The sequence below is a fragment of the Cyrtonyx montezumae genome, unplaced genomic scaffold, assembly GCF_038088225.1.
Source record: "Cyrtonyx montezumae isolate F1298 unplaced genomic scaffold, pur_monq_1.0 scaffold_3, whole genome shotgun sequence".
NCBI classification, from domain to species: domain Eukaryota; kingdom Metazoa; phylum Chordata; class Aves; order Galliformes; family Odontophoridae; genus Cyrtonyx; species Cyrtonyx montezumae.
In genome coordinates this window covers 87269376-87282828 of record NW_027072034.1, presented here as the reverse complement: position 1 = coordinate 87282828, position 13453 = coordinate 87269376, and the positions used below count along the sequence as shown (strand labels likewise).

General features: G+C 40.4%; 1 protein-coding gene across 4 annotated transcripts in view; it reads left to right on the top strand.

Moving 5' to 3' along the window:
- Window positions 1–884: 884 nt before the first annotated feature.
- Window positions 885–13453, top strand: part of LOC136052287 (alpha-2-macroglobulin-like) — a 29226-nt gene continuing 16657 nt past the window's right edge. For all 4 annotated transcript variants that reach the window (XM_065742274.1, XM_065742273.1, XM_065742275.1 and 1 more), the window contains exons 1-14: window positions 885–992; window positions 1979–2162; window positions 3085–3244; window positions 4114–4166; window positions 5019–5039; window positions 5353–5521; window positions 6687–6771; window positions 7521–7644; window positions 8831–8945; window positions 9178–9287; window positions 9741–9896; window positions 11027–11254; window positions 11611–11674; window positions 12157–12299. In XM_065742274.1, the coding sequence (XP_065598346.1) occupies window positions 910–992; window positions 1979–2162; window positions 3085–3244; window positions 4114–4166; window positions 5019–5039; window positions 5353–5521; window positions 6687–6771; window positions 7521–7644; window positions 8831–8945; window positions 9178–9287; window positions 9741–9896; window positions 11027–11254; window positions 11611–11674; window positions 12157–12299 (1695 nt within the window). In that variant the 5' untranslated portion in view covers window positions 885–909. The remainder of the gene's footprint in view (window positions 993–1978; window positions 2163–3084; window positions 3245–4113; window positions 4167–5018; window positions 5040–5352; window positions 5522–6686; window positions 6772–7520; window positions 7645–8830; window positions 8946–9177; window positions 9288–9740; window positions 9897–11026; window positions 11255–11610; window positions 11675–12156; window positions 12300–13453) is intronic.

The window sequence follows — 13453 nt, the reverse complement described above, 5'->3', positions numbered from 1 at the left end:
CATTACTCATCACACTGCATTGCATGGATTTTCAGATGTTGAAACCAAGAAGGACTCCATCAAACAGCAATAATTTGTCCTATATATCCCAATAACTTGACCAGGAACAAGAACCAGTAATAGGCAAAGCAAGACCCAGCCTGCATATGTTCTGTAGCATGTGAGCAGCATTCTACTGCTCTGGGGAATGGTTAATGTGTTACTTGCTGTTACTTGGGTTGACCTTTCGGTAGCTTCCCCTCATGTTACTGTCCCTGTTTCTGTCAGGTGAAGGTCAGACTAACCCAAATTTGATTGCTCAGCTGCTCTCCAGCCCATTTTCCTGGCATTAACTATGGTGAGACCAGGAATGGAGAGCACAAGAGAGCAGGGTGGGTAGAGGAGTAACATTTTCACAGCTTGCATTCCATGATTTCAGATCCTGTAAGATTGACGTATTTGTTCTCAGGAAAACCCACTCCTGCTTCCCAAACACTCACTCATTCTTCTGCTCCCAAATGAAAGGAAATAATCTCTCCTCCAGCAGCCTCCAGGACCAGAGACATGTCCAGCCATACACAAGGAGCCTTGCCATAAATGGAAGCCTTTCTCCTACCCTCTGTTGTTTACCCTTCTTTGTTTTGGCTACTACCATTCCTCCTCCATTGCTTGCTACCCTGCCCCAAAGAGACACAGTTCTATCCTGCAGGCATCCTCCCCTCCCTCTTTCCTTCTGCACCTGGACTTCTGCTCAGAGAGATTTAGCTCCTCCTTGCAGCCTCTCTTATTTCCGGATGGGTCCTTATCTCCTCCAGCCACTGGGCTGTTTGCATCAGAGTATAAAGGGGTTGACTCAGCTACAGAGTAGCAGTATGAGCATCACTGGATTTGGCTGAAAGAGTGTTTTACACCCAAATCCTGTTTTGCACCATGGGGAAAGATGGGCCCAGCAAATTAATCATCTTCATTCTTCTCTTCTTCCTCCCTGGAGACACTTCACCCACCACAGAGCCGTAAGCTACACAGGGGAGACTCTGGGCAGGCTGGAAACCTGGGTTTATTTCTGTATCTATTTCTTTATCTCTCATCTTTCAACTACCTTCTTTTATCTTGGAATAAAGATACAAGGGCTGGGTAAGATGTGTTCTACAAACAGCAGCTCTAGGACTTTCTGAGGGACCCAGAAGAATCTGCGCAATTGAGACCTCAGTAAAACTGCAGCCTAAGTAAATAAAATGAAAAGGAAGGAAAGCAAAAAAAGTAAGAGCATTTGCTGTTATATAGAGCTGACAGTATTTAGTGCAAGAAGTTTTGCTAAAATTGATTATTTACTTAAAAGACAACTTTTTATAACTGCTTACACACACATTTTTTCTTCATAGAAAATATTTTTGAAAGGTCAAATATTTCCTTCTTTTATTACCTCACTCCCAGGTCAAAATGCCTGGAAGATGTGAGCAGTTCTTTGACAAAAAAAAAAAAAAAGCAAATGATAGATCTGGCGTGACCAAAAATGGTTCTTAATTTGTATTTTTTAGTTTAGCCAATAGAATGAAGATTTCCGTCTCACCCAGGGCTATATGTCACTGTAAAACTGTGGCTGTTGGATCTGTGAGGTGCTAGGAAGACTATATGTTACTGCATTCTTTCCTCACTCTCTTTTGCCCTGGTGGTATGTGAAGGAGTGACAAACATTGTCTGGCAAAGGTGACAATTGACTTTTTGCTTTCTTTACCACACTGTTCATGGTATCAGAAGGAAGTGTTTCTGCTGTGCTAGAGCCTGGAAAAAATATCCCTTCCAAACATTTGCGTTGAGAATTTTCTGTGGTATTTTACTTTCAAGACCAGCTCTCTGCTTTCCCCACTGTTAACACATGATGGAAATCCTCTTCCTGTACAGTGAAGTCTTACAGTGAAGGTGCCAGATTGTTTTATTTGCTCTTTCTATAAAGCTCCAGATACCTACACATCTCAACTAACTCCCCTCCTCTTTCCAGTCAGTATATGGTACTTCTGCCCTTTCTGATACACACTGATTCTCCTGAGAAAGTCTGTGTTCAGCTGACTCACCTGAATGAATCTGTGACGTTGAATGCTGCAATAGAGTATCAAGGGGAAAACAGGAGCTTGATTGATGATGTGGTGTCAGAGAAGGATTTGTTTACCTGCATTCCTTTCACTGTGAGTATCTTAATTCCTGTAGAATAAACTCTAAAGGCTCTGAGTAGTAATGAACAGAGTAACTCTGCATAGCTATTCACTTTCCTCTTGGCCACAGGTATACTCATTTCTTACCTCAAAAACATTGTCACTGCTGAGCTCTCCTTAGCAAAGTTATCTAAATGGGAAATGCTGGATCCTGGAAAACCTGCCCCTGTCTAGGACAGGAGGAGGAGAGGCCAGGAGAAAGAAGTGGATTTGGTGAATATGTTGACAAAAAATTGTTTTTTAGCTGAGGACTTGCTCTACCCAGTAGCGTTATTGTGCTCTTTATATATTTTAGTTTCCACAAATAGGAGGCATTATTTCTGAAGTGACCTATGCAATTGATAATTCCTTAATCTAAAGCGACAGTCCTAGGCAACTGGGAATGTTGGTCACCTGACTTACTGTACAGATTATATATTTATCCTGAAGGCTGAAGAACTAGCTTTCAGGATATTAAACAGGTTGACATCTATCTCTGATTTTGTCATGTATGTATTTGAGACTGCTATTTTGTCACTTAGAGAGATATATAGAGGTCAGATATGTTTCCTTTTCCAAATCAGACATGTCATGTAAAGACTAGAGACATTTCCTGAAAGAAGAGGGGGATTACAACATTCTCCTTTGAATGTCAAGACAAAAAAGGACAGACTTTCATCAATCCAGTATGAACTTTTTAAAAATGGGTTGCAGCGCTGAGTTCCTTTACTGCATAATACTTGCATAACCACTGCATAGCAGTAGGAAAGTAGAGGAATACAGTACAAGATGAGATCAGTCTCTTGTTCCTGATTCCTGTCCCTTAACCTCCATGGTGGGTCTGTCAGGATTAGATTAGATCTATTATTTTAGGAAAGCCTGTCCATAACACAGTTGCCTCCTTACAACTCTCCAGATTCCGAAATCAAAGAGCCAGTCAACAGTCACATTTATTACTGTGACGGTCAAGGGGGAGACTCTGCAGTTTGAAAGCCGCAAGTCAGTGCTGGTCAAGAATTCTGAGAGTTTGATCTTTGTCCAGACAGACAAACCTATCTACAAGCCTGGACAGACAGGTAAGAAGCAGAGGGAGGAAATTTCCACTAAAATCAGAAATTCCTATTAAAACTGCTGTTCTAGGCAGGCCAGATGTTGACTGCTTTCAGTGGAGATTGGAAGAACAGTCTCCCATGGCTGAGGCTTATGTTTTTAATGTCCCACATGGGAACAATTTGGGGAATTTTAAAGAATATGCATGTAACTGGGGCACCTACACACAATTCATTTGCCACTGGGAGATCTGTTGTTGTGGTCCATGCAGTTTGATCCCCTTCCATGGAGTTTTGAACTCTTCCTAAAAACACAAGAACTGGAGCAGTCACTGGATACCTTATAGAAAACAGGGTCAAAGTTCAGGCAAAGTAATGAAATAGTTTTCAAAGTGGCAGCTGATTTTGCTCTGGGAAGACAGATAAATATATAAGCCATTTATTCTGGACCATTCATCTTTTAAACTTGGCCTGGACAGGAATAAATATCCTAAAAGAGACACTGAATTCTGTTATTCCAGAGCCAATGCAAACTTGCAGCCAGGTGCCAAGATGATTTGCTTGCATTCATTCTTCCTGAGATGTCCATCTAGGTACAAGACACATGTTAATTCCAAAGTGAAAATATAACATTGCAAAGTAGACAACTTAAATTTAACCTTGATCTCAGTTGAACAGTTTCTGATGTCCACTGTCAGTAAGATGTTAACACTACCATAGATTGGTCCTAGCATTCTCTCTTACACGGGTAACATAGCATAATTTAGCTTTCTAGTGAATGGAATTTCTGTGGAAGAGAATTACTCTGTTCTCTGTTGTACTATGTGCATTTGCAACTAATGTTTTCAGGCTGGTATCTGCTCTGCAGAACCTCACTATCTGCCTTTGTTCATCAGTCCTTTTCAGAATTGTTTCTCTGAATAAAAACTTCTATCCCTTGGATGAGGTGGTAAGTGTGACACTTTTTCCATTGCTGTTTGGCTCTGTAGAGTGAATACCCTGAAAGAATAGTACCCACACAATATAATGAAGGTAGACAGTATATTTTTGTATGGCTTATCCAGATGGAATAAAGATAATCAGTAAATAAGGAAAGGCTCACCTGTCACTGACAGTTGAAGCTCACCTGGAACTCCACACAGGGATCTCCAAGAAGAGATCCTTCCCCAGTGGCGGTCAGCCCTTAAATGGAGTCTGGGAGAGGTGGAATCAGACTCCACCCTTTCTGGTCACACAGATGAATTGCCTTCATCTGTGCTCCTGTGGCTGACTCAGTGCTCACCTCAGGTGATCAATCAGTGGTTCAGGACATGATTCAACAGTTCCCATACAGGCTCCAAAGTCACCTTCATGGGAAAAGTGAGGAAAGAGGTGCGTTTTGGGGAGAACGCTCAGTACAGACAGTTGTGCAATTCCCAAGTTATTTCAGATCATGCTAACAGGATCTGTTCTTCAGATTTCTGCATTCTTGGAGAGATTAGAGAATATAACTTCAGATGATCAGTGCTGGTATAAAAACCTCAACAGTGAGAAAATCTGCCATTATGCCTGTGGAAATGTGCCATAACTAGTTTTCACTGACTTTTCTGTCCTGGGAAAAAGCTTTATACAAATGGTTGCTACTCTCCTGATGTATGTCAAAGTGCTCTGTTATTCCCTATCTTGGGCATTCTTCCTTATCCCATTGTGTTATCAGCTTTTTCCCCAAAATACTTTTGTAGCCCTAGTCATTTGACTGTATTTTTTGCACTTTCTCTAAACATGGATTTTAAATATGCTGTTTAATTTCTCCCCTTTCTAGCTTCCACTGGTCTATATTGAGGTATGTACATACATTCAATTCCTGTTTAGATCTATTACACTTCCCAGTTGCCTCAAGATGATTCTTGCTTATTAAATTTATACAGCAGGTCCATAGTATTTATTCAAACACATAAAGTATTAACTTGTATTATGGACCTATGGCTCATTTTGTTATCTAGCCCCGAGCTCTCCAATAATCCTGCTATTTCTGCCCTGCAGCCTCCTTTAACACTGGGGTTGTGCCTACCCTCACTACTTCTGCTAGAGCTTTTTAATTATTATTGCAGCCTCACACTGTTCTCACGGTCTCCTTGTGGTCTCATTTTCTGTAGGACCCAAAGAAAAACCGTTTGTGCCAGTGGACAAAAGCTGAGTTAAAAGGAGGGTTAATCCAGCTGTCTTTCAACCTCACTGCTGAGCCCATTCAAGGAACCTACTCAGTGGTAGCACAGAAGGACTCTGGGAAGACAGTCCAGCATCCCTTCTCTGTTGAGGAGTATGGTAATTGTTTCAGCAGTTGCAGGTTCCTAGCAACTGTTCCATGAGGGGCATGAAAGAGGAATTGGACAGAGTAGTAGATATGATCAAGATGTCCAGCATGGCTGGAAAATATCTCCTTCATCTCTACTCTTTCCTAAACCTCAGGCCATGAAGTACAGAGCTTCTGATTGCTGATATCAACAAGGCTTATAGCAGGAGCAAGTCTGCTTCTTGCAATCTGTGTTGGTGACCAGTGGTTGTATTGCCTTTCAGAGGTGATTGAAGTCACAGCCTCAACTTCAGCTGTGTTAAGCATCATGCTCTGAATCTAGGTCTCCCTCAAGTTGCAAAGTTCTGACCTTCTTGTGTAGGCTAGGGCTATAAATCTTTCCTGTCCTCCCCCACAAGCCTCTCATGATGCCTCAATGCCTTTTCTGTTGATCTTATTCCTGTGCCAGTCCAATCTGCTTGGCTAGGAAATGGAATCTTAGTACAAACTTGCACATGGCCCCTACTTCCCCTGCCATCACCTTCAGTGATCACCCCATGATACCTCAGGAAGCCAGCAGCAGCCTGTATTACATGGTCTGCCATGATCATAAATCCCAGATAAGTCTTCTAGAAGCTCACCGTCTTCTTTAGTTTGCATGGCTGCCCTGAATTTCTCCTAGTTCACACAAGATGGTCACTGTCCATGACCTCTCCTACAGCAGGGTTTGGATGTGAGGTTACCTTGTGGTAACCTCAGAGCAGAGGTTAGCTACTTAGCAGAGAAGCTACTGGGTGTTTCCTATTTTCCAGACTGGTAAGATACATGTGCTTTGGAAATGCAGATATCAGCCTGCAGTCTCAGCTCTGAATGTCTGTGAGAAACCTTTGACTTAACTCACTATTAAACTATACCATACTGCTGTGAGACTGATAACCCTTGTGTCACCTAAGGAGCTGCTGTATTTTAGTAGATAGTGTCATAAACCTCTTTTCTCACCTGGCACAGAGGTTGGCTGAATGCCAGTGGTTTTCATTGACTTCAGTGGGATGTGTAGAAGACATGCCACGAATATCTGACTGCTTGGATACAAAAGGCTCTCAGGACATTTGTAAGAATAGCCTTAGATCAGCTTTCAGGTCTCATTCTTATGTTCTTCCCCACCACGTAAAACTTTTTCCTTTGTTTTTGCTGCAGTGCTTCCAAAATTTGAAGTAACAGTGAAAATGCCCAAGGTCATCACCATTCTTGATGAGAAGCTGACGGTGACTGTTTGTGGTCTGTGAGTATCTTTTTTCAATACTACCTTGTTTCAGATTTTATTTTAGTGTTACTGGGGTCTAGTTGGGAGGTTTTGTTACATTTCTGAATCATTCTTGATGTCCCAGATCCAATAAGGCTATACAAACGATTAGTGAAAAGGCTTTGCAAAATTTTTGCTTAGGCCACTTTGGAGTATTTAGAAACACACTTTTCTGTTTTTTTGAGGGGAGTATTTTTAATCTTTTGTATAAGAGACATAGAAGATTTCCAGTTGCAATGCTAGAGAAGAGGTCTTCTACTAAATTCAGCTGAGAATGGCATTTTATCTGTGTCATCTACAATAAAAAATTCTACTTGTATCTGGCAGGAAAAGACAAAGAATGGGATGAAAAATGAGCTGAAAAACCCATTGTACATACATATGTAAATCAATTGCATCAGAATGAGGAGGTGGGGTAGATACTAGCATCACGTTCTCCAAGACTAGGTGTACTGTCAAATGAATCAGCATTATGGTAAATATCTTTTGTGAAGCTGTCTTATTCCCAGGTATTCAATCAGGATTATAAGATTCAGAGCTGTACTCATTGCCAGCCTTGATCCTAAATTGTTACCAAATTTCTTGCTGCTTTTTACTTGTTTCAATGACCCTACTTTATGCTGGAGGCAGTTCTAGGGCAAAGTTCTGGCTCCACTGGGGATGAACCGTTCTCCTCCATCTCCCTTACAATGCTAATGGCTCTCTTTTTCTGTCCTCTCTGCCTATAGATACACATTTGGCAAGCCTGTTCCTGGCCACGTGAGCTTCCGTGTGTGCAGGAAGTTTGAACACCCGGCCACTGCTTGCTATGGTGAAGAGGCTAAGGCAGTATGTGATGAATTCTCTGGACAGGTAAATTTTGAGTATTCATCAGGTGGAGTGATCAGACAAAATGTTGCTCATCTGAGCCTGTCTTGTAGATATAAATTTGCTGTGCTGGAGTATGTAGAAACATGAATGTGAAGAGGGGAGTATTTTAAAGATGATTGGGTGCAAATTGAAATGTGAAAGATCTGTGCAGTAAGAAAGATGTGCATAAAAGCAAGAAAGTGATAGAGAAGGAAGAGAGTAAAGAAACAAAAAAGCTCAGTAGATTAGAGGATATAAGTGAGTAATAAGATACAATGAGCAGTGAGCTCAGAGGTTGAGGCTGGCTTACACTACAGAAAGCATGTGGGATCAGAAGCTGTTTTTTGAGGCAAGAAAGGAACAGAAACTGGGGGAGGGGTGATGTAGTTTAAGGAAAAAGGAAAGGAACATGAATTTAGGAGCAGGGATTAAGACAGCTCACATTCTCTTGACTTTGCTCTACAGAGCAAAACTCTTCGAAGCATGGATAAGTGCACCAGTGCTAAATTAATTGACAGAAATGGAAGTAATAGCAGTTGTGGAAATGAGCCAGGATAATAGAGCAAGCAGAAAAGAGCATGGTCCTTACAGTATGCTATGGTGTCATTCCTGCAATTGTCTCTGCTGCTGTCTATGTTAAGCAGAAATATGAAGCAGTACTCTTCTATTCCAGATAGCTCCTTCCTTTATTGTAGAGGCCTGCCTTGGACATGAAGATGCTAATAGAGATGGCAAGCATTGAAAATACTTTTCTAGCTTTTTTCTTCTTTATTCCATATAATTTTTATGTATGGTTTATATACCACACAAACTGCTTGTGCATTTTAAATCAGCAGCTATATTCTAATGTGCTTGTCATCTGGCAAACATTTCCTATGTGGCGTACATGTGAATAATTCCCTATGCCTCCATATCAAGAGTTTAGAGTTTCAAACTTAATAAACACACACATAAATAAAAGTCTAGGTTGCAAGTTCTTTGCTTTGACATTCTTGCAGCTACTTCAGAATGCTCAATGTAAAGTTACTTATAGATGTTTTCCAGCTTTGATAAAAACAAAGAAGAGAATGACCTTATGAAGCTTATGGGCTTCTCTTCCACTTCAAGGTAGCACACAGTGATGGGATCATTACATTGGATAAATATTACAGTACATGAGACAAGAACAGTCTTTTTTTTCTTCCAAAAGACAGACAACCATGGCTGCATTTCTAAACTGGTAAAAACCAAGTTATTCCAGCTCAAGAGAACTGGATATGAGAACAAGCTCCACGTGGATGCTAAGATTAAAGAGGAAGAAACAGGTATGAATGATCTGAGTCAAAGAGCCATATAATAAGTCCAAGAGATAACAGGAGAGGGGACTGCCAATTAAGAGAAAGGAGAAAAGTGGACTCCTAGTTCTGGAATTTTAAAATTTTCCTGCCCAGATGCCAAGAGCATCAACTAAATGGTTGTCCAGCAAAGGAGAGTTGGTCTGAAGTAAAAGTAATTCTTGTCAGGGAGAAGCAAATTAATCCTTTGTGCTTCTTGCAGGAATTGTGCTGACTGGAACAAGCTTCTCTGAGATCACAACTACCATCAGCAAGATTACCTTTGAGAACTCAGATTCCTACTACAAACCTGGAATCCCCTTCTTTGGGCAGGTAGGAAAACTGAGAAATGTCATGAGTGCTTACCAATGATGCTGCTGAAACTCCTCGGTGAATACTTGCCTACCTCTGCAAAGATGCTGGAGCCCAGTGCAGCTAATCTCTGGGGGCTTCCACTCCTCTGCAGGTTCTGTAACCAGAGAATAAAAGTTGAGAACACAACCCTCTATTCTTGTGTTTCGAGTTCTGCTTCTCTGGGCTCCTGCTTAATAGGAGGCCTTACTTGATGTTAATGCATGTCAGCCAGTGTCCACTCTTCTGACACAGAGATACTGAGATAAAATAAAGATTCAGAAGCCCTGCTGCTCTCCTTGGAACATATAATGGACATGTGAAATGCAGTGGAAACTTCTCTGTCTCAAGACAGACTCAACATCCCAGTTTTGTGACATATCAAGCTGTACAGGTACATTGCTGTCCTGTATCATACTGTTTTTACTCCTACAGGTTAAACTTGAGGATGGGTCTGGTGCTCCAATCGCCAATGAAACTGTGAAGATTTCTTTACAAGGCCAGGAAATGAACTATACAACAAATGAAGAGGGCAGAGCGCTGTTTACCTTGAACACTTCCATGTTGTACTTTGATTCAGTTGGAATTAGAGTGAGTCCTGGTGACAGAGGGGGTGATGAATTAACAAGCAGGGCTTGGAAGTGGAAGTCTACTTCTGAAGTTTCTCCTATAAGTGCAAAAGCACTTAGATTCTTGCATGATTGGTTGTGCCAACCTTACCATCACTATGGTAGAAATAGCCATGCAGCAAACTAGGTTGCCATGTGACAGTATTACTTAATTTGTATTTGATTTCTGCTTGGCAATAGCAAGATATGTTTAGAAGAAACATCAGGAGATCATATAATTCATTCTGCTCTAAGATATCACCAACCCTATCTAGGTGGATCTGTATCAAGGATATGTCTAACCTTTTCTTAAAAGTTTTTTGTGGTGGAGTGCTTCTAGTGTTTCACTGTCTTCAATTAAATGATTTCCCAAGTGTATAATCTAAGCATCTCTCAGGGTTTAATTTAGCATTCCATGTTTCTAAGCGGTTCTCATTCTTTTTATTTTTATTTTTATTTTTTATTTTCATTTTTATTTTTTATTTTCATTTTCATTTTTTATTTTATCTATCTATCTATCTATTTATTTATTTATTTTCCTTCCATAAATAGAAAAACAGTGAAAATCTGTGAATCATTCACAGAAATTCTCTCCCTAGTGTAGAAATCATCTGGTAAAAGTAAGTGCTGCTGAAAAATGCAATTAGCACATTTTCTAACATTTCACCTTAGAATAGGGCAGTTTGCTATAAATAAAAATAATTAAAACAATGTAATGATTATTATTGTTGTAATAATATTGTCTATAATTATATTTTATTTTCTCCATACAGTTCTCTTTCCACCGAACAAAACCATTAAAAATTATCCAGAAGTTACCACAGTGTGTCTGTGGGGTAGAGAAAAGATTACTTCCTCTTTAAACAAACTGATAATTAGAGAAGGCAAGATATCAGGGTAAAGAGCCCTTGAGCTGATAATGATAGTAAGCAAACAACTGAGACAAACTCCAGCTTCTCTGGGAGTGAATAATTTTCAGTTATTTATCCAGAGTACCACTGCCCACCTTTCAGTCATGTTTTTTGTTTTTCGTGGTTTTTTTCCTCTTTTTTTGGTAGAATACTGTTATTTAAGAACAACAACAACAAAAAAATGTATTTTCTTCTTTTCCAGGCAACCCATAAAACAAATTCCTACTGCTTTGACCATTCATGGGTTAATCCAAATTATGAAGATGGTTATCTCCACCTAAAGCGCTTTTACTCCCCTAGTAAGAGCTTTCTCAAAATTGAGCCCATATCTGAGACACTAAGCTGTGGCTCCACAACTGAGGTCCGAATTCACTATATACTTACACCAGAGGCTGTAAAAGAGAAGAAGAAAATCACGTTCTACTACCTGGTAAACTTGCATTTCCCGTACAGTTAGGATGTTACTGGGAATTGTGGAGGAAAGAGGTGGAGTTGGAAATAGTAGTTATGGCAGCAGGCTTTAAACACCTCCCCACCATCCTTCATGTGTTCTTTTTCTAGTAAAACAAGTGTCAACATTTGGAGCAGAAGAGTAAGGATGTCCCATGTGCTCCCTGGGTGACCACTGGGGTTCTGATACATAAAGCAGCTGAGCAGGGTGCAGTTAGCTCCCTGTTGCTCACACAAATAGCTCTCTAGCTTTCCTCTCAGATCCACTCTCCCACCTCTTAAGGTGTATATGTCCTGTATAATCTCAGTCACTGCAGGATTTCTCATTCTATTCAGGTGATGGGCAAGGGAATCATCGAGCAAGCAGGCACCACCATTCTGGATTTTGACAAAGAAAGTGGTACGTTTCCCACCCCTCACAAATTGTCTCTGACCTGGGAGATGATACAGCTGTAGCAGACGCACAACCTACTTTCATGTGGAAAGCAGGGATTCGCTTCTTTATGTTCCCTAACGCATTTGAAGAGTTTGAACTTTATTTTCTGTTTACTCAGTTTTTGCACAGAGTTGCTCTAACCTTTGTGCTACCTTTCTTTTTATTGACACTGCATTTCTGGGATTCCACTGCACTTAGGAGACACAGTCTGGTGGTCTGCTTTGGAAACTGAAATGAAATTCAGCTTGCTTATATACCAGAGAATAGACCTTTTCATTCAGACAGTGAGACTTACTTATTTCTGCGAGAACAAATTAATCCCAGTTGAAAGCATAGAGTTTCATTATCACTGGGATGAATTTCAGTATGAAGGGAGACCTGGAAATTTAGCTGCTCCAAGAACAGGTTTTCTGTACTTCAGTATTTGCTCTTGTTTTGTTTGCTAGCCAATGGGGTCTTCATACTCCAGCTGCATGTGGAGGCTGACTTTGCTCCTGTGGCCCAAGTACTTGTCTATACCATTACCCCCAGCAGGGAGGTGATTGCAGATTCAACAAAGTTCAACATAGAAAAATGTTTCAACAATAAGGTAAGTGACCAGTAGTTAGAGAGAGTAGTTACGCTATAGCTTGGCCACTTTTTTTTTTTTTTTTTTATTTAGCCTGACCAAGCTCACTTATTTAGATTTACTAGCACTGATCAAGCCACCAATCAATTGTCCTAGGTGGCTTCTCTGCCCAAACCTAGTAGGCACATCTAACACTTACAGTATTTTTCAACTCCTCTGCATGTTATCTTGTCATTGTAATTTCTGTTCCTTGTAAATGAAGGTAAGCCTCGCTTAAACCTGCCATCTGTAGTGAACAAAGAACTTCAGTAGCTGAAAGAGCTGAAAGAGAGCAGGAAGGAAAAAAAGCAGCCTGTGAACATGTGGACCGTGTGTCTCTTGTGACCCCAAATATTCTTTATGCAGAATAAAGTGATGTATGAGCAGCCCTAAGTTGCTCAGTAAAACTTAAAAATAATAGAAAGGCACTGTTAAAGGCCGTCCCTTGTCTCACTAAAAGCCAAGCTAAATGAGTTCTTGAGATTGGTATCACTGTAAGACATTGGACACATTAATTTTATCTATATTTTAGATGCTACTTTATATTCTGTATTAATATTTGGTCACACATCAAGTACCAAGTGATATATGTGCTTAGGTATTGCTTTCCTCTCTGAAAGCACCCTGGATACAAAGCTGATGTCAGTCTGTCTAGGACTCTCTTTGGGCCATCTCTGTGTTAGTCACTTTTTCTAGTAGCAAGCTTGCTAGATTCCTTGTTAGGTCATTTCCTTAACAATACTGTTTTTGCATTCTCAAGGTTGAGGCTACCCTGGGAGAGGTAACGACTATTAGCAAAAGGCATGCCATGGTCCAGCTGGGAAATGAGGGAAACTGGCAGCTAGAGCTGTTTTTTCAGGGAATCTGTTTACTCTATAAGTATTTTGATCGCTGTATGTCACAGAAAGTTTTTACACTGCTGAGAAGAGAGAAAATCCATGCAGAGGAGTCATGTTATTGCAAAATCATCCAAGATAAAGATGAAAGCAACTTATGCTACCAAAACTTTGTGGAGCAGAATTTACTAGGGGGTCATTGGAGTTGTGAGTTAGATTTTGGGGAAGCTGCACTAATTTGGCTAGCCTCAACCAACAAGCCATTTCTTCAGAACCATTATCAACCAGTACATATTACAA